General features: G+C 42.9%; 1 protein-coding gene across 2 annotated transcripts in view; it reads left to right on the forward strand.

The window, feature by feature from the left end:
• The window catches only part of LARGE1 (LARGE xylosyl- and glucuronyltransferase 1), a 398,132-nt gene that overhangs the window by 213,080 nt on the left and 158,340 nt on the right, over positions 1-26,712 (forward strand). For both annotated transcript variants that reach the window (XM_032763382.2, XM_075068615.1), the window contains one exon: positions 11,112-11,283. In XM_032763382.2, the coding sequence (XP_032619273.1) occupies positions 11,112-11,283 (172 nt within the window). The remainder of the gene's footprint in view (positions 1-11,111; positions 11,284-26,712) is intronic.

Consider the following 26,712-nt stretch of genomic DNA (forward strand, 5'->3'; position numbering starts at 1 on the left):
TAGCCATTCGGTCCCTAGTCTGTAACAGTGAATGGGATTCTTCCGTCCTAAGTGCAGGACTCTGCACTTGTCCTTATTGAACCTCATCAGGTTTCTTTTGGCCCAATCCTCTAATTTGTCTGGATCTCTCTGTATCCTATCCCTACGCTCTAGCGTATCTACCGCTCCTCCAAGTTTAGTGTCATCTGCAAACTTGCTGAGAGTGCAGTCCGTGCCATCCTCCAGATCATTAATGAAGATATTGAACAAAACCAGCCCCAGGACTGACCCTTGGGGCACTCCACTTGAAACCGGCTGCCAAGTAGACATGGAGCCATTGATCACTACCCGTTGAGCCCGACAATCTAGCCAGCTTTCTATCCACCTTACAGTCCATTCATCCAATCCATACTTCTTAAACTTGCTGGCAAGTATACTGTGGGAGACCATATAAAAAACCAGTAGCATTTCCTAATTCATATGTAGATTGAGTTGCTCTTCATGGGATACTCATGAAGACTTCACCTAGCAAAGAATGTGTGTGTTTGTTTACTTAGTGGCACTTGTAGCTTTGAGCAGTACCTCTGCTCCATAGAGTGCAGTGCAGTTCATTTCTGGGTGAAATTCATGACAGTTTTTTTTGACTTATAAAACCCATTAAGTCTTGTGTTCAGTGACCAAGGTTTTCAAAAATGAGTTTGTAAAGTTAGGCTCTTAAGTTCATATTTAAGCACCTAAGTAAGTAGCCTGAATTACATAAATGTTGCACATCTGTTGAAGTCAGTGGGAGCTGCTGGACACTCAGCACTTTTGAAATTCAGGCCATTTACTGATTAGGTGCCTACAAATGGACTCAGGAGCGTCAATTCACGCTCCCATTTCTGAAAATCTTGATCAGTGTGTCCTGAGTGGGGATCAGTTCTTTTCTTACATCCCAATCTGGCAGATGAGATTATCTGTGATATTTGAGCTGACAGTCCTTCCGTGTGGTACTGTTAGGGCAGGGCAGCATTTTCAGTGCAAAGTTCTAGAATTTGCTTTCCACTGCAGCCTGACAGAGCCTGACTTTGACCTTCCAGCCTGTTGCAAAGTCTTATAGTCAGTCTTTTTCTGCGGAAGAAAGTTGAGAGCTTCCGCAGCCCCCTTTTTAGGGGCTGAGAAATGTTTTAGCTTTTTATTTATGGAGAGAGATTTAAAATTGTATTGTTTGTGCACAGACAGGATGCGGACAGTAAACAATAATTCCTGGATTTGCTGAAGCTGGACCTCGGGGTCTGGGGCTGACAGCCTGAGCGCCAGCGCCACAGGGCTGAAGTCGCGGAGGTCACCTAAAATTACAGAATCCATGACTGACTCGTAGCCTTACTCACGGCATACACTGAGAAAATAAATAAAGATTGAAGGCTTCATTTTTCTGGTATAAAGTGTTGAGGGCTGAGCAAGCATTGAAAGCTCTCGATTAGCCAAAACTTTTCGAGCTTTATAACAATACACAGGTAGCTCTTTGTACTGCCATAGATACTCTAGCATAGCCCCTTTGTAAGTGATGTAGGGAAGCATTTACATTAAATAACATGTAAAAAATTGTAGTTTACTATGTGAAGTTTAATGGACATTGCCAGAGACTGCTATATGGGCTACATTCTGGTTGCTAAGGAAACTCAAAGGGTACACAGGATTCTAGCCGTCACACTGCATATTCTAAAAGTTCTCCCAAGGGAAATAGCAATTGGCTAGGGTTATTTGGGTAGAGGCATTGCTTGGAGAGGAATCAACATCGCAGGCTCATCTGGTCAGTTGGCTGAAGAGGTGAGTGCTTTGCTTGTAAGCACAGTTGTATCCCCCTCCTTACCCAGTAATAAATAACAGAACAGGCTGCAGGTTTGGCTGCTGAAGCTACGTCTCCAATGCTCAAGACATGAATTAGAGAATAAGAGAAATCTGTACAACTCAACATAATTTTGGCTTGACATTCCTCTGTGTTCTTGAATGTTAGCTTGTATAGTAATTCTCTTCTGGTTCTTCAAATCCTAGTTCAATTTCCTATCCCTAGGATGCTTACATTGAACCCAGCGCTGGTGTTAGGATTTATTTATGAAGTCTGCCTTTTCATGTTTTACCTTGCTATGTGAAAACTGCCCTGTTTTTTTAGTATAGATAGTGATATACCAAAGGGGAGAGGTAAGAAGCTAGTGTAGTGAGATCACAGTTGAAGCACGCTCTTAATATGTAAGAGGGATCCAGAAGAATTAATGACCCTTAGCACTGGGAAGTTTTAAACACTTACAATCAGGAGTATACTGATGTTTGGGTGGGCCTTCAAACAGATTTTAAATCGGTTCCCATGCTCCTAGACAATTTCACAGTGCACCTCTACCCTACAACCTGCTTTTTTTTACTTCCTTATTTGGGACCTCTATCCTAATCCACAATAACACCGTAACCCTCTTTAATTGAGGCCTGCCCTTATTTTCTTTGTCCCCTCCCCTTGGTCAGTGCCCCCATTCCTCTGGTAGTCAGGCTGGGGTAGTGTCCCCAATTTATTCTGCTCCCTGCCACCTGTATCAGGGCCTGTTGGGAGCTTTTCAACTAGGGGGCTTTTCTCAGTCCTCCCTTGGCCTTCGCAGCAGCAGAAGTAGGAATGTTTCAGAAGGAGGAGGAGCTTTTTCTGGTCCTCTGCTGAGTCTCTCGTCCCCCCTATTGACTAGAGAGCCTGCCCTCCCCTACTGCTCCATGTCCCCTCTTTCCTCTCTTACTGGAAAGCCCGTCAGAGGTTGCTCTGGGATCAGTTTGGCTCCTCCCTTCATAGCTCGGCCCCATCCAAGCACCTAAAAAAAAAAAGTTGCATTTACAACCCTGCTTAAACATTCTGATTCAGGAAAGCATCCCTCTTGAGAAGGATGTGTAAGCATGTGTTTTAAGTTCCATTGAACCCAGTGGGACTTAGGCAGGTGCTTTCCTTAATGAGTGCAGAATGTCGGCAGATTACTAGGGCTATGTGCTTCCTGCCTCTCATGCTCATTTAGATACTTCATTTAGAACTAGAGGGTAATCAGTATCCACATGGAAAAATCTGCAGGGATTCTCTCCTGTCAGCTATCTTGGGGTGGGGGGGAGTAATCATTTAAAAATATGATTGCTATAGTTCTCTGAGCTGGCACAGGACAGGTTTCGGCTTTGGGAGAGCTATTTTGAATGTTGATCTAGAGTGTACAAAACCAGACTCAAGCATCTTTGTGGAAGAAAAAACGTGACAGCTCCATATGTATGTGACTCAGACTGAAATAGCAGCTGTCCTGAGTTAACAGAGAGGAGCCTGCAGATTTGCAGATGGGGGCTCATTTTATTCTGAGGTGTTGTGTTCTACATTAGGCTTTTTTTCTTAACATTTTGCAACAGTGGGAGCAGTGGAGGAGACAGGATATCTGTTGGCATGGTGTTTTAGCCAGCTTGTTTTTCAGATATGGTCTCAGCATGGTTAAACATGCTTTTGATGCAGTAGTTTACTCTAGCACTGTGTTTGAACTAGTTTTCCTAATAATTTTATTCATGTTTACCCCAATTCATCACTCCTTTACCAGTCCAAAAGCCACTTGGTGTTGGTTACAAACACAATACAAATACAAGCATATATACTTATATTTTATACCCTAGCAACAATAGAATAATAAGCACTGACCATACTTAACAACAGGTAGAGGCCCAGGAGACACTTTCCGATCATAGTGTGACTCCAAAGGTGTAAGGAAAAGCTTTGAAAAAGAAGCCCATGAACAACGTTGCTTTTCATACACTATAGCAAACAAGTGATATCACTGCTGTTTATCGGATCTTTGCTAAACCTTGGTGAGTGACTTTAGGGGCTGAACCTTGCTCCCTTTAAGGTTTTCTTCTTATCTCAGTTTGTCATATTTTTCCCTAGTTACTGGATTAAGCAGTTCTTTTCAAAACAAGCTTATATAACTAGTTATTTACTGCACTCGGTACCCAATTAGCCATGTTTTCTCAACCCAAACCTTAAATAAAATAACGCTGGTATTTCAAGGGTCATTACAAGTTTAACACAAACAATCCTTCTTTCTCATAATTTGGTTCCGTTTGGTCACATGCTTTCAGCCTATTCCTCGTGCTAATATTCAAATTCAATTTGGAGCCATAGTTCTCTCAGGTCTAACATGGGTTTATAATCCTAGACACTCTGACCATTGTTCCTAGTGCCAGAGCATCTTGTTTTTATACTGCTCCTGCCCTTCCTGGGTTGTCATTCTGAAGGTTGAAGGCAATTTGATTGAAAGTGATCATCAAATGATAGATTTAATTATTCTAAGGAAAGGAGGGAGTGGGAGCAACAGAATAAGGATAATGAACTTTAAAAAAAGACTTTTACAGACTTGGAAAACTGGTAGGTAACGTCCCATGGGAAGAAAATCTAAGGAAAAAAAGGAGTTCAGGAGAGCTCGCAATTTCTCTACAAGATCATATTAAAAGTGCAACAGCAAACTATCTTGCTTCAAAGGAAAGCTAAGAGGAATAGTAAGAGGTTAATCTGGCTCCATCAGGGGAGCTCTTTAATTACCTGAAAATAAAAATAAAATAATAAAAAAGAATTCTACAAAAAATGGAAACATGGTCAAATTGCAAAAAGATGAGTACAAGAGATTAACAAAAGCATGTAGGAACAAAATCAGAAAAGCTAAGACACAAAATGAATTATACCTAGGAAGGGACATAATAAATTAAATGTAGACCCACTATTTAGTGAGGAAGGAGAGCTAATAAGAGACGACATCAAGAAGGCTGAGGTATATTTTGCTGTAGTCTTCACTAAAAAGATTAATTATGACCAGATACTTAATATAATTAACATTAACAATGAGCAAGAAATGCAAATCAAAATAGGGAAAGAACAGGTTACAGAATATTTAGATAAGTTAGATGTATTCAGGTCAGCAGGACCTGATGAAGTGCACCATAGGGTACTTACAGAACTAGGTGAAACAATCTCAGAACCATTAGTGATTATCTTTAAAAACTCATAGAGGACAAAGTACCTGTCTTTAAAAGGGGGGCAGGGGAAAAGAGGACCTGGGGAATTATGGACCAGTCAGCCTAACTTCCAGCCTAAGGAAGGATACTGGAACAAATTATTTAACAGTCAGTTTGTAAATACCTAGAGGATAATAGGGTTATAAGTCGTAGGCAGTATGGATTTATCAAGACAAATCATACCAAATTAACCTAATTTCCTTCTTTGATAGGGTTACTGGTCTAGAGGATGGGGGGAAAGGTACAGGTGTAATAGGTATATCTTGGTTTTAGTATGGCTTTTCACAAAGTCCCACACGTCATTCTCATAAACAAACTAGGGAAATATGGTCTGGATGAAATTACTATAAAGTGGATGCATAACTGGTTAAAAGACATAATCAAAGATTAATGATAATGGTTTGGTGTCAAAATAGGAGGACTTATCTGGTGGGGTCCTGCAAGAGTCTGTCCTGTATCTGGTACTATTCAATATTTTCATTAACAACTTGGATAATGGAGTGGACGATATGCTTATAAAATGTGCAGATGACACCAAACTGGAAGGGGTTGCAAGCACTTTGGAGGACAACATTAGAATTCAAAACAACCTTGACATACTGGAGAATTGGTCTGAAATCAACAAGATGATCTTCAATAAAGACAAATGTAAAGTACTACACTTAGGAAGGAAAAATCAAATACACAATTACAAAATTGGGAATAACGGGCTAGGTAGTAGTACTGCTGAAAAAGATCTAGGGGTTGTGGTGGATCACAAATTGAAGATGAGTCAACAATGTGATGCAGTTGCTAAAAAGGCTACTATCTTTCTGGAGTGTATTAACAGGGGTGCTGTAGAAATGGGTAGATAATTGTCCCACTCTACTGGGCACTAGTGAGTCCTCAGGTGGAGTGCTATCTCCAGTTCTGGTTGCGACGCTTTAAGAAAGATGTGGACAAATTGGAGAGTCAAGAGGAGAGCTACAAAAATAAGAAGTTTAGAAAACCATAACTATTGAGGAAAGGTTAAAAAATGGGCATGTTTAGTCCTTAGAAAAGAAGACTGAGGGTGGACTTGATCAGTCTTCAAATATATTAAGGACTCTTATAAAGAGGATGGTAATCATTTGTCCTCCATGTCCACTGAAGGTAGGACAAGTAGTAATTGTCTTAATATGCCACAAGGGAGGTTTTAGGTTAGATAATAGGAGTAACTTTCCAACTGTAGGGATAGTTAAGCACTGGAATAAGTTTCTAAGGAAGGTTGTGGAATTCCTGTCATTGGAGGTTTTTAAGAATAGGTTACACAAACACCTGTCGGGATGGTCTAGGTACAATTGGTCCTGCCTTTGTGCAGGGGGCTGGACTAGTTGACCTCTCAAGGTACCTTCCAGTCTTACATTCCTATGATTCTGATTCCTAGCATCCTCTTAGTTGGTAACTGTATAACTTACTGAATATATCACCACCTCTCTTGCAGTCACGTCTTTTACAGTCCCCCTGCTTTCTTACTTGTTCTGTGTCTTCTGAAGATACTGGTTGCTATGGAACTGACTCTGATACTACATGTAAAGCAAAATGATTCTCAAACATTATATAACTGGGTCATTGTTTTTTGTGATGATAAAACTCAAGGTGATTTGTAATTTGCAGCAAAATATTTGTACAAATAAGAGTCTCTTTTTGTCACACGTTATCTGAAATGTAGCAGATGTCTTATAGGTTGTAGAATTTTACAAGAATTTGTGGCCAGGAAACCTTACTTAACTTTAATTCTGTCCTTAACTTTTAAGTGCTTGTCTTTGCAGCTTTTATGTTCTACTGTTTTTTCCGTGTGAATATGTAAAACACACAGAGAGAGAGAGAATATGTGATTCTGTTGTGCAGTATCAAGAGGTGGTCTTGGCACAAATTTGGAATGGCCCCATTACTCGTGGATGGTGAAGCCATGAGCAAATGATGCTGCTCATCCCAGAAATAGTGCTGATGGTGTCAGAGGGAATCTCATCCAGCTTTTAGGAGCAGTTTTGGTGACCTTGTTAAAGGTGAATACGGGGAATTGGTGGCGATATCCAGGACTCCTGCTTGTGGCATAGAGAACTCTACATCAGAAAAACACATTGCACCTACAAGCTTTATCATTAATTGCCCAGTCATACTTGTGGATATTCAGTTTAATGGATAAATGTAAAATGCTAAACCAGCTCTGAGGGACCACTTGGACTAAGGACTACTCATGTCATTTTCAGTGGTCCTTCAAAATGGCGTAGGCTTCAGTGCTGTGGGACTGTCATGTCTCAGTGCCAAATCTGAAGGAATTACCAGGCAAAGGGTCTCATCCCTACCTTGACACATTACAGCAGTATTAGAAATTAGGTGGAATCCTGAATGCAAAGAAGTTAGCAGCTCCTGGAAGGTGACTCTCTTGTGATTCTTACCACCTTTTTCCTTCCCTGCTTATCTCTGCGTATATGTGAATCCTCTGACCCCCCTGCCATATTAGTCTTATTTGCATAAGCATATTATGAGGTACTGTAGTGCATTATTGCATTTTCACTAATTAGACTAGGGACATACTATCTAAAATTAATAATATAGGAATGGATGATATTATATTCATGAAAGCAAGCCTGAGTCTTTAAAATTGTATTAACCCTTTTATCACATTAGTACAGGTGCAGAGCTGGTTCCCATGTTCAGACTGGGCAGGTGCTTCAGGCACAGGACCCAGGATAAAATCCAAATTTGGGGTTGGGGATATTCCTTTACCAACAGCATCATATGATGATCCATTCTCCATGACACCATGCAGAGGAGAGAACAGGATCAACGAATCGTTTTGAGTATAGGTCTGTTTTTAGGGTTGGAATCCCAATTAACCTCTTGATTCTACACAGCTCTGCCTGGTTTAAAAAAAAAAAAAAAATCTGAAGAACACTTAAGGTTCATTTATATATGCACAAAATTACCCTATGTGTGCGTTTCTAGGTAAGAAAGAAACTAGATTTCTTTACTAAGCACTGTAGCTTGGTAACACACAATATGACAATGGCAAGAAAGAAAAGATGAGGCAAGGAAGTGGACTATTAAAGCCAGTTTTGTTTTGTTTTTACAACATGGCCTGTGTTTGTGTATCTGTAGTGACTTGCTCCCTAAGGCCCTTACTCTAGTTTCTCTTATGATGATTTATGCTAGGGTAAGATCAGAATCTGTTGCTGAGTTTTTTGTGCACTGTAGCGATGTGGCAACTCACTGGCACAGCGCCTCCTGCTGGTCGTCCTGGGAATTAGCTCTTCCAGCTCCAGAGTGCTCTCTGCTGGCCAATGTCCCGCTCTCTGCTGGCCCCCGTGTCCCTCCCAGACCCCAATGTCCCTTTTCCTTGGGTGCTGCCCCCTGGCAGTACCTCCACTCTCTGGGTCTCCCCACCCAGGGGAACCCCCAACCCTCTACCCCCACCTCATCTCAGTGGCTCCTGCCAGTCACCATCTAGCCCCCACTCACTGGGGCAAACTGCAGTCTATACCACTCATCGTCGACAAGCGGGGTTTGGACCTGCTGCCTTTGCATACCCTGGGCTGCACCTCTGCAACCCCAGTACCCTTCCTGGCCTTTACCAAGGCCTGCAGCCTGTGGGTTTTCTAGCCTGGAGTTCCCCAGCTCCTCTGGCCTTTCCTCAGTCCTGCTCCACTTTAGGTACCCGGCTGAGCTCCCAAACAGCCAGGCCCATCTCTCTCCACAGCTAGAGAGAGACTGCCTGAGCTCCTGGCCCACAGCCTTTTATAGGGCCACCTGTGGCCTGATTGGGGCGTCGCCCTAGCAGTGACTGCTTCCCCAATCAGCCTCGTTGTCTGGCTCCCTGGGGCAGCCTTTTCCCAGGGCTGTTTTAACCCCTTTAGGGCCAGAGTGGGTGACCACCCCTCTACATGCACTATCACTTCCATGTGCAAATGCTAGTGTACAAATGTGTAAATCCTGTTTGTGAGAGCAAATGAGTTCTGTGCATGTACATTTGATTGCATCTGTGTGCAAATCACAGTGCTAAAAAAAAGATAGTGCGTATGCAAATGATTGTACATGTAAAGTTTCAGGCATACAAATAGAAGCTAAGCTGAGGTCCCTTCAGAAAAAAACCCTTCATTTTCATTTAGCACTGTTCAAATTTCTCTCACTTTGGGACTTGTTTTGAGACCATATGATAATATTTTCTACCTTACTCCCTAAAATTTTAATGGGACAGGTTGCTTCAGTATCTGCCATCTGCCTAATGAACTGCATAGGGATGTAAAGGTCTATCTCTGGTGCTGAAAACTGATAGAATATAGATGAAAGCTGTACCCTGTTTTGAAGGAAATAGAGCAGGTCATCTTATATCAGCAGAGCCTTAGTTATAGTGTAAAGCAAACTTGTACTGTATATTAGAAGAGAAATGCATCAGCAGTCCAGCTTAAGCAGCTATTCCTAACCTTTCCTCTCCCAAATTCCAAGTCATGTTCAGGCACTCATTTGGGAAGATTTTTCTTAGGGGAGGAAGGAGAGTATACGAGAAATTGGGTCTTCTATGCAAAAAATGTCTCAGATAGTAATTCAGAGATGCTAGTGAAGTGATCTGAAACAATAAAATAAACCTGCTCTCTGTTAGAAGTCAGGTTTATACACACCTGCCTGATGCTAACTTCTTCAGCGCTCAGCATACTGGTAAATACTGAAGTCCGTCCATGCCCAGACCTTCCACAGTCAAAACTGTAACTGAAGCAATGGGAGCCCTGCCTGAGCGAAAACTGAGTGAGGACATCAGGACTTAGTCAATGCTCTGTAAGACATTAGACAGAAGGAACATCAGACATGAGACTAAGGTAAAATTTTCAAAAGCGTGTGGCTTAAGAGCCAAAGTCCTATTTTCAAAAGTGGCTTTTGGCATTTAGAAACCTACGTCTTATTGAAAGTCAGTGGATCTTTCAGGTTGTCTACACTATAAGCGCTACAGTGGCTACAGCAGTGTAGATGCTTCCTACAGTGATGGAAAGAGTTGTTCTATCAATGCAGGTAATGTAGCCCCCCCCACCCCCGTTCTTCCCAAGACATGGTAACTAAGTCAACAGAAGAATTCTTCTGTCTCCTTAGCCAGGTCTACATCAGTACTTAAGTCATTTCAATTATGGTGTTCCGGGGTTGAATTTTTTCACACACTGCCTCCACGTGGTGTAACTAGGTCGCCCGATATTTTAAGTATACACCAGACCTTAGGAGCCTGAGTGTCTTTCACTTTTAAAAATTAGATTTAGGCTCCTAAGTCACTTTAGGTACTTTTGAAAAAATCACCTGAAACTTTGTCGAAAGGTTTTGAATTTTGTCCCATTTTTGGTCAAAAAGTTTCAAATTTTTGTTGAAATTTTTTGAAATTCCCTCCTTTTCCTCCTTACTTTTGACCAGTTCTATAGGATGCCACATGACAGCAGTTAGGAGTGGTAAGAACTGGAGTGAGATGACATTTGATAGGAAGGCCTTTGTCAGCTTTCAAAGTAAAGGGTTATACCAGTTTCTTGTCCCATTGTTCCCAAGTGATCAGCATTTTGAAATGTGGACCTGCTGACCATCATAAGACCTCCAAACCGCGCTAAATATAAAGAGAGGGGAAAGCATTTGTTCTGTCTGCTCAGAGTTGGTCGTTTCTGGGAATGGCAAACACAGAATTGTTTTGCTTTGGTGTGAAAATGAAAGCAGTGTAAAATACACATGGGATTTTGGATTAAAGATGTATTTTAATTTTACCAAGACACACAAGGATTTAACAAGGTTGGAAAGGCTGGTTCAATTTTAATTATATTCAGTGAAGCTGTGGCCTCAAAGAACTTACTTTTTGATTCAAGCTTTTAGAAACTTTAGTACATCTCTGATGTTGACTTAAAACCAGCATTTCAGATGTCTGCTCAGGGCTGCTTCCATACGATTCTATTATTGCTGGCCCCCAATAGTAGTTCTTCCCCCACTGCAAGAACTAGCGTTAGGAAGATTTTGGAAACCTATATCTATAAAACAATATGTCTCTAACTAAGCTTGTTTTTTTCCCCCTTTTCTTCCTTCCCCTACTCCTTTTTTCCTGTTAGTCGGAAGTATCCTGGATCCCCAACAAACACTACTCTGGGATTTATGGGTTGATGAAGCTGGTTCTGACAAAGACTCTCCCTTCCAATCTCGAGCGAGTCATTGTCCTTGACACAGACATAACCTTTGCCACTGACATTGCTGAGCTATGGGCCGTCTTTCACAAGTTCAAAGGTATTCTAATACCATTTTTAATGCTTCTTTTGTAAACTAAGCTGGGGGGAAGTTGAGATTTATTTTTAAATACTTCTACTGTTGTGGTTTCTGGTGTTGGAATATGTTTACTCTGCTTGCTGCTTTTCTTCACAACAGTCCAGGCTCAGTTGTCAACACTAATTTGGGGCAGTTTTGTTCTTCCTAATGTTTTGGTGGGCATGGGGAGTTCAGGAATAAGGTGCATAGTGGGGAGAAGAATTATTATTACCTGCTAAAATGTGATTCTAGGCAACTTTAGATGTTTAGTACTGAAATAACCTCATTACTTCACATTATTTTTTTTTAATAAATCCAAATAGCCTCTATTTGTTATCACTGAAAATGAGGAGAACCTACTTGGAGTGACGCAAGGGAGGGCGGATTTTGCCTGCAGTTATGTGAATGAAAGAAAAATATTTCCTGCTTTGGTTAATAAGTCGATAAAGACATCTGCTGGATATGAAGTGTCTGGAGTAGATTCCCTCAGTCCTATCCACTGCCATTACCTCCCTGAAGTCTGTCACACAGTTTGACGAGGAGAGCCATTTTCAAAGCAAATGGGTAAGGAGGGGCTAGCCACACAACTCCCATTTAAAAACTATAGCGCTTAGTGACTTTGGACTCCTATTTTCTCTCCCACAGGAATCTACCAAGTTTATCACTCCTGCTACACCATGCTCACTCTATAAATATTGAAACCTTCTTTTTTGTTGTTTGATATTTTTCTTCTCTTCAGACTGCCTAGGAGGAATGACTGCCACTTGTTCTCAGATCACAGAGAGATTTGATTCTTGAATGGTGCCATGAATTTCCAGCATGCCTGACAACTGTACTTATAAAATCAATCTTTAACAATTATTTTAGGCTTCTTTAGTCCATTCCTCAGTTTTCCCATTAGTCTTCTCACAATAACTTGGAAAAAACCTCTTTGGGACAATTCAGTGTGTTCCTGTGACGATACTTAGCACAACAGTGGTAATACTGCTGTTAAGGGAAGTTATCTCCTCCGCAGGAGTCTGACACCATATCCTACTCCATCCTGGAGGGCAATTTTAGAGCTAGTGATTCTCTTAGTAGAAATGTTTAGACACCAGTTATTGGCTGGAAATGGCTGTTGGAAATCTCGTGATGATTTCATCTGATGTTTCAGCAAGTAAAAGTATTTTCACAGCAGGTATAGGATGGAGAGGAACAGAGCTTCCTTTTGTGGGATCCTGGAGGTTAGCAGATATTACACTCCAGCACAGCCTCTTCCCGTTTACAAACACACACACAGAGAAACATCTGAAATCTGTGGTTCTGTTTGTTCCCAGGAAGTCTAAATTGTCCAGTTGATATTAAGGATTTAGAGAGGCTGATGGTTCAAATTATCTTTTCTAGGACAACTTATGTAGAAGAGGTTTAGGTTGAGGATGGTCTTTCAGCATAGACATGTCAGATGTGTTACCTTGAGAGGCCCAAATTAAATTTGTGGTTAAATTTGTAGGATATCCTATGTCCTTGATCCACAAAGAGTCTCCCACAAATTCATAGATTCAAAGAGTTTAAAGCCAGAAGGAACCCATAGATCATCTCATCTGACCTCCTGTATATCACAGGCACTTAAATTTCACCCTGTTAAGTTCCATTCTTCACAGGATATTGTGAGGAAAAAAATCATCAATAAAAACAGGAGATTTGTGCAAAGATCAAGGAGAGAGAATATGCCCCTTATTTAATAACTAATATTGTAGTTGGTAAGTTACTGTTACATTCAACATCACTCAGTCAGAGGAAAATGATACAGGATGCTTTTTAGAACCATTACTATTTCTGTTCTTTGTCTATTTGCTCCTCTGCATATGCAGTTACCAGAGTTGCTCAATCAGGGTAGCTGAGTGCACAAATTACTCATGTAAATATGTGCACTTGGTTATTTGAAAATCTTTTAACTGAAGTGGCACCACTAGGCTTCAGAGTTGACACATCATTGAAATTAATATGGGAAACACACTTCTCTTAGATGGTTTTGGAAATATTTTCAGGCTGTCACATTTAGGAGGTTATCTCTGCAACTATAAGGGCTAGATATTTATTAGTGTAGTGGAAATTTTCATTCTGTATAATCTGAATCTTTCATTGAGGGCTGGATATATGCATTAAGGGGGGCAGATCCAGCTTGTCAGCTATGAGTTTGACATTCCTGCTTTAGCCTCTTTCTCTCCCTGTCTCTCAAATTTAAGCATGGTGCAGTATCTCTTTCTGTATGGTAGATTTTTTAAACAAACAATATATTAATATTAACTTCAAAGGTTTCTGTCTGCAGCCAGTCTGGTAGGGGCAGGCTTCTGAGGCTTAATTTACACAGGTTAGGTTTTCCATTCATCTCACGTTGGATTCTGACAGTTCCATACTTGAGAAACCATCTAGCCTAGGGGCAGGAAAACAAGACCATAGAACATACACATTCTTGGATAAAGTGCTGTAAAGTGTTTCAGGCAGTAAAACCTAGTGTAGCCAATCCATTTTCATTGCAGAAATTGTGTAAATTCTGCTGAGAAAAGAACGAGTTTTAAACTATGTTCTCTGCCATCAGTCATAGAATTTTTAAAAGGCCCCATCAGCTAGTTGTTTTGTTATATTTATTCTTCCATCCTCTTAGCAATGAAAGATTTTTTTCGCCTTCCAAATTTCTGATTTTGTCTTTAATTATATAGTAGACATTGTTTTCCCCTACCCCAGGTTTGCATGGGGCAGAGTCATTTTGGCTCTGACTTTTTCACTCTTAGTTGAATTACGTATGGGGGGCCCAACTGTGATCAGGACACCATTGTGCTAGATGGTGAGAGACAGTCCCTGCCTCAAAGAACTTAGTCTAAACAGACAACATAGACAAAGGAAGTATTAATGCTTTCCTTTTATAGATGAAAACTGAGGCACAGAGTATTAAGTGATTTGCCCAAGGTCATACAGCCAGTCTGTGGCAGAACTGGGAACTGAACCCGAATCTCCCAAATCCTAATCCAGTGCCATTACAATGAAATCATTTTTCCTCTGAGTATATTGGCATGGGAACCAGGTTTTTTTTAAACATTGTTCCATCAAAAATGGCGTCTTCTAATACAGTCTGAAAGTCTGTATGGATGGGACCAAAACATATTAGAGCTATCTTTAAAAACCATGTTCTAGCCTACCTATATCTTTAGATCCCAATACAGAATTTATTCACTGTTTTCAAGAGACCCCTCCCTCTTGCACATTTAATCATATTGTCTTCTAGTTGAATTCCAAATCTCCTTCTTTCTTTTGAAGTAGTGTAGACCAGTCTTTTTTTTCTACATTCTTTTATTTTATTTTTTTACTTTCTCTGTCTCTTTTCCCCATCTCCACTTCTCTGTTTTGGCCTCTTGGTAATTAGATGAGTGAAAAGCACATAGCAGTATCTTTATAAGGCAGCTGGGATTGTTGCTGCTGTTGGACAAGGTTCTTCAATTTACCTTTAATCTCAGTAGGTTACAACCCAACCTGTGGTGTAAGAGCTATGACCAGACAGAAACACATTTCTCCAACAATGACCCAGGCTGTGAACCACAAAACTAACGTGAATGTTATTCAAGCTAGGGAGACTTGCAGGGACCATCTATACCTCTGTTGCCTCTGATGAGTATGGGTCTCCACACACAGATAGGATTAGGCAACCCTAATTGCCTACTGGCAGCTAGCACTTGCTATCCTTGCTTGGTTTTGCCTAGTCATTGTCATGTGTAAGCAACAACTCAGAAGCATGCGTGAGAGCCGAGCAGTTCCTGGGGTGGGGGGCATGGTGTTGAAGACTCAGTTTTAGACTTAACGCTATCATTTACTTCAAAGGTGCTTTGGTGAGTCTTGGGACAAACCCTAAGCATTCCAGCCTTGGAGAATGTGGGTAGCTTCTGATGCCACTCTAATGCATGTGCAATGTCAGTCAATTCCACAGTCCAATTGGCCGCTTGCCTTTGCAGCTGTACTTAACTGTAAATATTTGGAAGTTGTTTAAAAATCAACTGACTATAGTAAGTAAAATAAATGGTATATTTCACACAATCCCATATGCAGATCAGGTTACCCAGCCTGTCTACTTTTGTTTTCTATATATAAAAATTTTCTCTGAAAAAGCTTGTTAAAGAATTAAGATGTACACAGCACCCCATATTGTCCAAGCAGCTAAAGAGGAGAGTGGACAGATAGGAATTGAAATCCCAGTTCTTATACCTTGCATGGATAAACACAGGCTACAGAACCTGTTTGCTTTGTGCCAAGAGCTCAAACAGTGATAAAAATCTGTACTGACATCATAAATACCAGAAAAGGTCAACAGCGATTTGGGTGCAGGTCTAGTGCCCACAGCTGAAGAGGGATTGGCACATAGTCAATCCCAAACTTTAAATTTGTAAACACTCAGCGTGTAGGCGCTTTGGCACATTGCTCTGCAGATTGCCTGAGGTAACAATCTAAATTCATGCAATCTCGCACCTTATTTAGCAGAAAAAAGAAATTCCTGTGTAGGTGGTTTAGTAATGCTCCTACAAGAACTATTATCTGTACAGTTTATATATCATGTGTGTGTTGCTTTTAATTTTTGTGTGAAGTTAATGTGCCTGAAAGTGAGGGGCTGACAAATCAGCTAGAGTCAGGAATAGTGTAGGAAGGTGCTCTTTCAGTTTCCCACAGTGTAGCTCTCTTAAAGTAGCTCAATCTTGATAATTTCTGCTAATCCTTAGCCTTGGCCTTTCCTACACAAAGACAGCACTCAGTCCTTTTCTGCATGTAACTATAGTTCCCTCCTGGGCAAGATGGAGTCTCCTCTGCAGGTGGCTCTAGCCAAGAAAAGGTGCTCGTGGAATGCAGCAGGGAAATTCCCTTTCACCCTAGGGGCACCTGTTCCACCTCCCTCCACCCCCCAAAGCACATGCGCGTGCACCCCCCACACACACACACACACAATAGTACAACAAATATAGGAAAGGGAAATACTTATTGAAAGAGGAATGAATGGAGAAAAACAGGAGGAGAAGATGGGGGAACATCATGAGGACTCAAGGGACCAGTGGTACCACAATATAAAAGGATAGATACTGAGCAATGCATTTAGACTCAGGGTATGTCTACTCTATGAAATTAGGTCAAATTTATAGAAGTCCATTTTTTTTAGGAAACGATTTTATACAGTTGATTGTGTGTGTCCCCACTAAGCCCATTAAGTCGGCAGAGTGCATCCACAGTACCATGGCTAGTGTTGACTTTCGGAGTGTTGCACTGTGGGTAGTGTGACAGACCCAAACCAGTGGGGTTCAGGAGTCTGGTAGAGGGCAAAGATACTGGTCACTGGATGAGTAGTTTTCTGTTCCCTGAGTGACCAGAGCAGGGGCTGCACTAGAGTAATCAGGAACCTGCTAGAACCAATTAAGGCAGACAGGCTGATTAGATCACCTGCAGCCAATCAAGGCAGGCTAATCAGGGCACCTGGGTTTAAAAAGGAGCTCTCTCTAGTCAGGCACGGGGGAGCCAGAGGAGAGGAAGTGTGTGTGAGGAGCTGGGAGTAAGAGGCACAAGGAGCTGAGAGTGAGAGGGTGTGCTGCTGGAGGACTAAGGAGTACAAGCGTTATCAGACACCAGGAGGAAGGTCCTGTGGTGAGGATAAAGAAGGTGTTTGGAGGAGGCCATGGGGAAGTAGCCCAGGGAGTTGTAGCTGTCATGCAGCTGTTACAGGAGGCACTATAGACAGCTGCAATCCACAGGGCCCTGGGCTGGAACCCAGAGTAGAGGGCGGGCCCGGGTTCCCCCCACACCTCCCAACTCCTGATCAGACACAGAAGGAGTTGACCCAGACTGTGGGGAAGATCACTGAGGTGAGCAAATCTGCCAATAAGTGCAAGACCCACTAACGTAGAGAAGGAACTTTGTCACAGTAGGTATCCCACAGTTCCCGCAGTCTCCGCCGCCCACTGGAATTCTGGGTTGAGCTCCCAGTGCCTGATGGGGCAAAAACATTGTTGTGGGTGGTTTTGGGTACATGTCATCAGTCGCCCCTCCCTCCGTGACAGCAGTGGTAGACAATCGTGTCACGCCTTTTTTCCGTGCAGACCCCATACTGCTTTCAGTAAATGGTGCAGTAGGACTGCTAACGGTCATCATCCAACCACTGCTTCCGCTGCAACTCTGCTCTCCTGGTTCCATGAATCCACCTTGCAGGTCCTCTCATCTTCTGAATAAATATCTATTCTTGGGGCATCCACTGCAATTCTGCTCTCCAGCTCTTGACTCACCCTACCACACCAAGCATGCAGCCCACTCAGCTCAGCTAACGGACACTGCTGCTGTTGTGTCCTAGAGCTGCTGGCAGCAGACGGTACAATAGATCAGCAAAACTGGCCATCCAACCACCACTTTCGGTGCCACTCTGCTCTCCTGGTGCCATAAATCCACCTCGCAGGTCCTCTGTATGACCATCGTCATCCACCGCTTCCGCTGCAACTCTGCTCTCCTGCTCTTGTCTCGATCGATAGCAAATTTCTCTTTGTTGGCTGTCATGGGCTCCCGTTGGAACTCTGCTCCTGCTCTCCTGCAGATGCCATACCGCGGGAAGCATGGAACCCGCTCAGATTTCCGCAGCAGTTATGAGCATTTTAAACATCTCACGCATTATCCTGCAGTATGTGCAGAACCAGAACCTGAAAAAGCAGGCGAGGAGGCGACGGCATCGTGGTGATGAGTGATAAGGACATGGGCACAGACTTCTCTCAAAGTAAAGTCCCGGCAGTTTGGACATCCTGGTGGCAATGGGGCAGGCTCATGCCGTGGAAGGCTGATTCTGGGCTCGGGAAACAAGCACAGACTGGTGGGACAGCATAGTGTTGCAGGTCTGGGATGATTCCCAGTGGCTGCAAAACTTTTGCATGCGTAAGGGCACTTTCATGGAACTTTGTGACTTGCTTTCCCCAGCCCTGATGCACAAGAATACCAAGATGAGAGCAGCCCTCACAGTTCACAAGTGAGTGGTGATAGCCCTCTGGAACTTTGCAACACCAGATAGCTACTGGTCTGTCAAGAATCAATGTGGAGTGGGGAAATCTACTGTGGGGGCTGCTGTGGTCCAAGTAGCCAATGCAATCACTGAGCTGCTGCTATCAAGGGTAGTGACGCTGGGAAATGCGCATGTCATAGTAGATGGCTTTGTTACAATGGGATTCCCTAACTGTTGTGGAGCGATAGACGGAACGCATATCCCTATCTTGGAACTGGACCACCTTGGCAGCCAGTACATAAACTGAAAGGGGTACTTTTCAATAGTGCTTCAAGCACTGGTGGATCACAAGGGACATTTCACCAACATCAATGTGGGATGGCCAGGAAAGGTACATGATGCTCGCATCTTCAGGAACTCTGGTCTGTCTGAACAGCTGCAGCAAGGGACTTACTTTCTAGACCAGAAAATAACGACTGGGGATGTTGAAATGCCTATAGTTATCCTTGGGGACCCAGCCTACCCCTTAATACCATGGCTCATGAAGCCGTACACAGGCACCCTGAACAGTTGTCAGGAGCTGTTCAACTATAGGCTGAGCAAGTGCCGAATGGTGGTAGAATATGCATTTGGATGTTAAAAGGGACGCTGACACAGTTTGCTGACTCAGTTAGACCTCAGCGAAACCAATATTCCCATTGTTATTACTGCTTTCTGTGTGCTCCACAATATCTGTAAGAGTTAGAGGGAGACGTTTTATGGTGGGGTGAGAGGTTGAGGCAAATCCCCTGGCCATTGATTATGTGCAGCCAGACACCAGGGTGGTTAGAAGAGCACAGCAGGGTGTGCTGTGCATCAGAGAAGCTTTGAAAACCAGTTTCATGACTGGCCAGACTCCGGTGTGACAGTTCTGTTTGTTTCTCCTTGATGAAAACCTGCCCCCTTGGTTCACTGTACTTCTCTGTAAGACAACTGAGACCTCCCCCCTTCTATCACCACTTGCACAGGGAATAAAGTCATTGTTTCAAATTCACGCATCCTTTATTAATTCGTCACACAAATGGGGGATAACTGCCAAGGAAGCCCAGGAAGGGTGGGGGAGGAGGGAAGCACCGAGTGGGGTAGTGGAGGAGGGAAGGGCAAAGCCACACTCCACTTCAAAACTTATTGAATGCCAGCCTTCTGTTGCTTGGGCAGTCCTTTGGGGTGGAGTGCTTGAGTGCCCAGAGGCCCCGCCCCCTGGGCATCTGGGTGAGGAGGATATGGAACGTGGAGAGGAGGGCGGTCAGTTACACAGGGCCTGCAGTGGCGATCTGTGCTCCTGTTACCTTTCCTGCAGCTCAGCCATACTCTGGAGCATATCAGTTTGATCCTGCAGTAGCCTGAGTATTGCATTCTGCCTCCTCTCATCACGCTGCCCCTACCTATCATCTTGCTCCTGCCACCTCTCCTCTTGATCCTGCCACCTGTCCTATTCTCACGTTCATTTTGTGCTTTCCTGGACTCTGACATTGTCTGCCTCTGAGCAGTTTGCTGAGCTCTTTCAGTGCAGGAGGACTGCATGAGCTCAGAGAACATTTCATCGCAAGTGCAGTTTTTTCGCCTTCTTATCTGCGCTAGCCTCTGGGACGGAGGTGATGGGGTAGCATTGAAACATTTGCAGCTGTGGGAGGAAAGAAAAGGGAGAGTAGTATTTTAAAAGACACATTTTTAGAGAGTAATGGGTAGACTCTTTCACGGTGAATCAAGCTGTTAACTTTACATAGCACATGTGCTTTCGGTACAGGGTCGCATTTTGCCTCTGAATGTCCCCTTAATAAAATTCCCTATTTCAACCAGGTGACCATGAATGATATCGCTCTCCTGAGGATAACACAGAGAGATAAAGAATGGATGTTGCTTGCATGCTTTCCAGTAGCTGTACTGGCCGTGAATGCATCCCAAGTCTTCAGGGCAAATTAATCATTAAACACTCTTTTTTATAGACCATGTATTGTATTTACAAAGGTACACTCACCAGAGGTGCCTTCTCCACCTTCAGGGTCCAGGAGCCCACCTTGGGAGGGTTGGGAAGGTATTGTCTCCAGGGTAATAAACAGTTCCTGGCTGTTGGGGAGAACGCTTTCTCCGTTTGCCTGCTGTGCACTACACTCCTCTTCCTCACCATCTTCCTTGTCCCCAAAATGCTCATCTCTGCTGCGTGAGACTCCCCCCCTTGCAGGAGTCCACAAACAGAGGTGGGGTAATGGTGGGGGCACCCTCTAGAATTGCATGCAGCTCATCATAGAAGCAGCATGTCTGGGAGTCTGACCTGGAGTGACTGCCTCTTCGTTTTTTTTGGTAGGCTTGCCTGAGCTCAAGTTTCACGTGGCACTGCTGTGGGTCCCTGTTATAGCCGCTGTCCTTCATGCCCTTGGAGATTTTTTCAAATATTTTGGCATTTTGTCTTTTGGAATGGAGTTCTGATAGCATGGATTCGTCGCCCCGTACAGCAGTCTGATCCAGTACCTCCCGTTCGGTCCATGCTGGAGCTCTTCTGTGATTCTGAGACTCCATGGTCACCTTTGCTGATCAAATCGCAACACTAGCAAAACAGGAAGTGAAATTCAAAAGTTTGTGGGGCTTTTCCTGTCTACCTGGCCAGTGCATTGGAGTTGAGAGTGCTGTCCAGAGCGGTCACAATGGAGGACTCTGGGATAGCTCCGGAGGCCAATACTGTCAAATTGCATCCACATGACCCCAAATTTGACCCGGCAATGTCGATTTCAGCGCTAATCCTCTTGTCGAGGAGGAGTACAGAAATCGATTTCAAGAGCCCTGTAAGTCTGTGGACAGGTGCAGAGTTAAATCAATCTAACGCTGCTAAATTCGACCTAAACTCGTGGTGTAGACCAGGGCTCAGAATTCAAGAATCGGGGGCACAGTTCCAGTTTGGCAGTGAGTCTTGGGTGCTCCTGGTCATCCTCTGCACCAGTAAACTTTCCCCAACAAACCCCTCTTCTGCTGCTCTCTGCAAGCCGCACAGAGTGGCAAACCCTCCGTCCACTTAACTAGCTACAGCCTCCCTCCTTATTCCCAGTGCAAGGTCACAAGCCCCAGTACTCACGGCCCCAGACAGGTCTGGGTGACAGTGATACTGGGTCTGACTGCAGTTTGTCCTTCTCAGGTGATTTCTTCCAGCACAGTGCTCCTCCTGACTCCCATCCTGGGGCATCTCTGTTTGGCCACTCTGTCCCACCCAGGCTTCAGGCTGGTTCTTGGCTGCTTCACCATGTGAGGGCCTGCTCTCTGTAGCTCCTCTTGTCTGGAGCTACAGACACAGTCATACCCCTGTCCTCTCCCTCTCTCGACATCTCTCCCCCTGAACAACCAGCACTTCCTCAGCCTCAGGAAAAGGTTGTAAAGGTGCCATGCTCTCTAAACTCCAAGAGGGTTACATGCATATGGTAGTTTTATGATGCAATCAAACATCCATTTGAAGCTGAGATGAAAATATAAAATTCATTGTCACCTGAGACTTAAGACAGAGTTTGACCAAGGTTTGTTTTTCAGAAGGCTCTGTGGTCCGATCTGCCCATCTATTCACAGTAAAATCACTAAAGCTTTCCTAGAGCATTCTGAGACTGGGTCTGTGCAGGCTGCGTGAGGCATTACTTGTGAACAATCCTACAGCCATGTTTCTGATTATTCTGGTCCATACAGTATGGGTTTTCATTTTCTAACTAATCAAGAGAAGGCATTAGCAACTCTCACCTTGACATGTATGAAAATCCGCAATACGAGTTGGTCATTTTAAGAAGGAAACAGGATCAGATAGTGGCACTGTGCATTAATAAAATTGTCAGGTGGCTATTAAAATAACTGAAAATTATCTGAATTCTTATAGGTATCTTAAAGGGCCGAATCATACTTTTCTTTTTATGACCAAACATCTGTTAGTTTCTGAAAGACCCATGTAAGTGTTTTATGGATGGACTACAGGTATATCACTCTCTTAGGGTTATTCCACTAATGAAATAGATTTTCTCTTTGAAGAGGGCCCTGTGGAGATTGTAAACTTTTCTATTTCTGATTATTGCAACGTGTTTTCTCATTTTTCTAGTGCAAAAGTGGTAAAGCCTTATCAACAAGAATCCTATATGATAGCTATAGCTGATAAGAAATTCTGGGGTATGTGTTGGTATTTCCGGATCTTCATACGCTGCTGGATAATTTTACTTCTAGTTCTGAGCCTAACAAGGGATGCAGACTGGCCTCGGCAAAGTGCCTGTAGGGCTTCATACCGGAGGGATAGCTCAGTGATTTGAGCATTGACCTGATAAACCCAGGGTTGTGAGTTTTGGGGGATTGGTCCTGCTTTGAGCAGGGGATTAGACTAGATGACCTCCTGAGGTCCCATCCAACCCTGATATTCTATTAACAATTCACATGATTGAAAGTAAATACTAAGTTTTGATGACAAGGGGATACAGCAAGAAAATGGGGTTTACTAACCCCTTGGGCTAGGAAGAACACTTAATCATTCTCCCACCATTCAGACAAATTTGTATGGATATTTGTGTGCAAAGAGAAGCCTTTTCCTTTATAATTGCTCTTCTGCTTTTGCCAAGATATTCCTTTTGTGATGATGCAGCTCATGAGAATGTTGACATCAATAAATGAATGCACAGGAGAGAGTTTATTACATGGCTCAGCATGCACACGTTCCAGCTTATGGGCTTTGATGTAGCAAGTGGCTCTTGCCAACAAAGGGTTTTGTGTGTACGTTGTGTACCCAAATTAAATGGTTAAAGAGTTTTAAATATCTATTTTCTATTAGCGGAACTGTTCTGCATCCAGTTCTGCCTCCAGGAAAACAACAAACTAGAGGCTATGGGTCCAATGCTGTACAGAAACTTGGGAGATCTCTTAGGGGAAATCCTGACATATTAAATATGATTCTTTTTCTTTGCTTTTTGGTATCTGAGCCTTTAGGATACACTTCTTTCATGTTTTCATGATTTTCTCCAAAATTACTAGGTCTATTAACTTACTTCATTACAAATAAAAGCTGAGATTCACTTGCCATCTTTTGATTCCAGCAACTGAGGCTTTTAGAAAACATCAAATATCATGAAAACTTGCAATAAAATCACAAAACTTGGCAATGCAGAAGGCATAAGGAATGTTTGTCTCTTTCAGCACCAATATATTGCTTTCTCAGCATCTCTGTTCTCTTCTCTTCTGTCTGTTTTGGCATGCCATCTTTTTAGAGCTTTATGGTGGGATTTCATGATTTACCAAAGTTCCAAACTAAATATTGTATGAATCTTTCAGTATTAAAGGGGAAAATATTCTTGGTCTCCTGTGAACACTTGGTGGAAGATTCAAACCGGTTTAGTTACATTTCTGTCAGTTACTCTGTGAAGGACTTTTATTGCAAGCCTTTATTGAAAGAAACCCGATGAGATCAGCCTGGTGGTAGACATCATTTGAGATCAGAGTTCAGGTCCCAGCCTCCCTGGATCCAGCATAGGCTGATAATTGTCAGAAGGCAAAACATTCAGCCTCCAGAGGATGGGCATAGGGGGAAGAAACACCTCTACAATGGCCTTGTCTCATCAGTGCAGGAGAGGGGCAATTCAGTGATGGGGATAAAAATGTTGAGGATCTGAGAATTTGTGGAGGATTCTACAGAAATGAGAAACCTGCTTGCAATAATAAAAGGAACCAATCAGGAACTGCTGAGTGCTGACAGACATCTTGGTGGGTTGAGCCCTCCCCCAATGATGCAATATACCCTTCGTGTAATAATAATCAAACTTCTTACTGATGCATTTCATTTCTCATCAATTCACAACTTGTTTACATTTTATTTCTCCTATATGGCTTAAAAATACACTGTCAAATATTCCCCTGAAGGAAACACATGTTCTTAGTCCGTTTACTAATATTGGTGCCAGTAGCTTCTATAGTGATTCTCAGTAAACAGAGCGGATGAATAAACAGACCATGAATGTGGAGGAAAGAGCTACCTGTCCATCATTCCAACAACATTTAGCTATGAGTCTGTAATGATGATTTCACTTGACATAAGTGAAAAAGCCCAGAGGATGAGGCACATGGGTCATTCCCGTAACAAATGAAGTTTACTCTAAGGTTTGATAGTTATATTACTGGGACTAAGAAATAATGATATCTAATAGATAGATTTCCATGCCTAGGGCCCTTGTGCTAATCACACGTAATCTATCACAAACATTTGCTTTTCGCTGTTCTCTGTGACGTGCATTGGAATAACTGGATATTCTGTTTTCTCCAGCTCTGGGCCAGACATATTTTCTTAACCAACCTAGCACAGCAGTAACAATCCATACTTTTAAGGACCTAAGGCCCCATTTCCAATTACAAAGCTCTCTGAGGTTTCACCTTTTTGGGTTTCATGCTGCAGATCATGTCTAATACTATCCTTAATGGCACAAGAATGTGCAAGGGGTACAGAATGGCTTAGGGGACATCTGTCTTGCAGGCTGCAGTTGGAAGGTGGAATGCATTGCCCAGAGCTCAGTGCTATGCTTGCTCCATCAGCAGTAAGAGATTGTGAAACTGCTGTTTGCAATACCGGGGAAAGGCTTGTCAAATTAAGCTGATGTATTACACTGTTTAAGTAATGCTATGTACAAAGTCACTGTATGTGTGTCAGTAAAAAAAAAAAAAAAAACCACAGCAAATCATATGTTTAAATTAAATCTATAATCAGTCCACTTCTGTAGAAATAATAGAGAACATTCATATTTACTTCTAACCTAGACTAGTATCCTAGAAAACCAAGGACCTTTGAACCCCAGACCAATGACAGAAGAAAGAAATAGATTTGTGTGTAATGACCTACTTCTCCCCCCAAGTGTCTGTACTTTACTTAGGGCTCAAGCTTGTTCTTCTCCATGCCCTTTATGGTAATCTTCAGCTTGCATTCAGCACATGCCAAGCAGTTCAATTAAATGGAGGGGCTTTTCTTCCTCTAACTCTTTTCTTGAAGTAAATCTTTTTTATGCCCTGAGGCATTGCTACGGGTTTTAGCCCTGGTCATTCCAAATATACACCAGAGATGGTTGAAAAACTTTCAGCAGAAACTCCATGATGGGCTAAAACCCAATGTGTCCCAAACTTTTATTTTAGTATATTAAATACTTATAGATGTGAAGCAATGACAGCACTGATTTAAACCAGGCATAGTGCAAGCTCCCCTTGCATAAATCTACCGATGAACTCCAATTCTGACCCACAAGCACATAGCATTCTTCTAGGATTGGTTCCATTACAGCTTCATTGGTTTAAATTAGGAGTGAGGTGCAGTGCTCCTTGTTCTTTCTGTTCTGGGCTTACCCTGAGTGGGGACTGCCAGGCGTACCAAAATGTGTAGTAGTTTTGTGATGTGGCAAATGGAGGTTAGGTTGAGATAACAGATTAATTTTCACTTATTTTCTGTATAAGATTTGGATCAAATCCATAGGTGGCGTATATGGTGGTATAAATTACACTTTGTTAAGTTGGAGTGAGCGGAAGCTGGTATATTCAGGGTAAGTTCCTCAGGCCTACCGTGTCTCTTTTGCATGGCTTGAATTCTGCAAAAGGGACCCAATGACTGATGGCAGCACCTAAGAATTCCCCTAGTTTAAGAAAATCCTCAGTTATATCGGGCCAGCCCGACATCAGCTACATCTGATCCTACTGGCATAGGGGGCCATTCTTGGAGTGGGAAGGGTATGTCAGCAGAGTAGCTCCTTGGGAGACGTTATCTGCAGGATGAGTTAGAACAACCCTGAGACCGCTCTCACTTGTGTCTGAGGCCGATTTGGTTCCTGGCATCCTCCAGAATTTGAGACACTGGAAAGGGGACGCTGCTCTGACACACCCAGGGATCTTGACCATTGGGGACAGAAAGGTGATGGTGTAGCAAGAAAAACAGCCAGCAGTTGGATGTAAGAATGTGTAAGATAAAACACCCTGCTTTGTCTTACATGCTATTGTTGCTGACAGCCTTTCCCACCACAACTCTGCCCTTCTGCCCTTTCAATGCATAATTTAATCTCATTTATGCTCACACCATTTTATTGAAGCATAAGCCACATTTGCATCCCCTCTGAATGTGGCCCACGGTCTCCAGAATTCCACTAATCCACTGCACCACTGAGCCCTCTACAAATGTTGGATTCGATAGCCAGTTATAGTGGAATACTTCCTGCCTGGATACTTCAGGATGTGATTGATGTGGATGCTCTGGGGCACTCCTGAAGGGCTGCCTACAGGCTTATTTCCAGAATTCCTCATTGTTGAGCCATATCAACACCAGCTCTCCCAGTAGCATGGGAGAGCTACGTAATACAGATAAGTGTTGCTTAAAATTGTGGGCCTGATCCTCAGCTGAAGTAAATCGGCATTACACC

Source organism: Chelonoidis abingdonii, chromosome 1 (assembly GCF_003597395.2).
Source record: "Chelonoidis abingdonii isolate Lonesome George chromosome 1, CheloAbing_2.0, whole genome shotgun sequence".
Lineage (NCBI taxonomy): Eukaryota > Metazoa > Chordata > Testudines > Testudinidae > Chelonoidis > Chelonoidis abingdonii.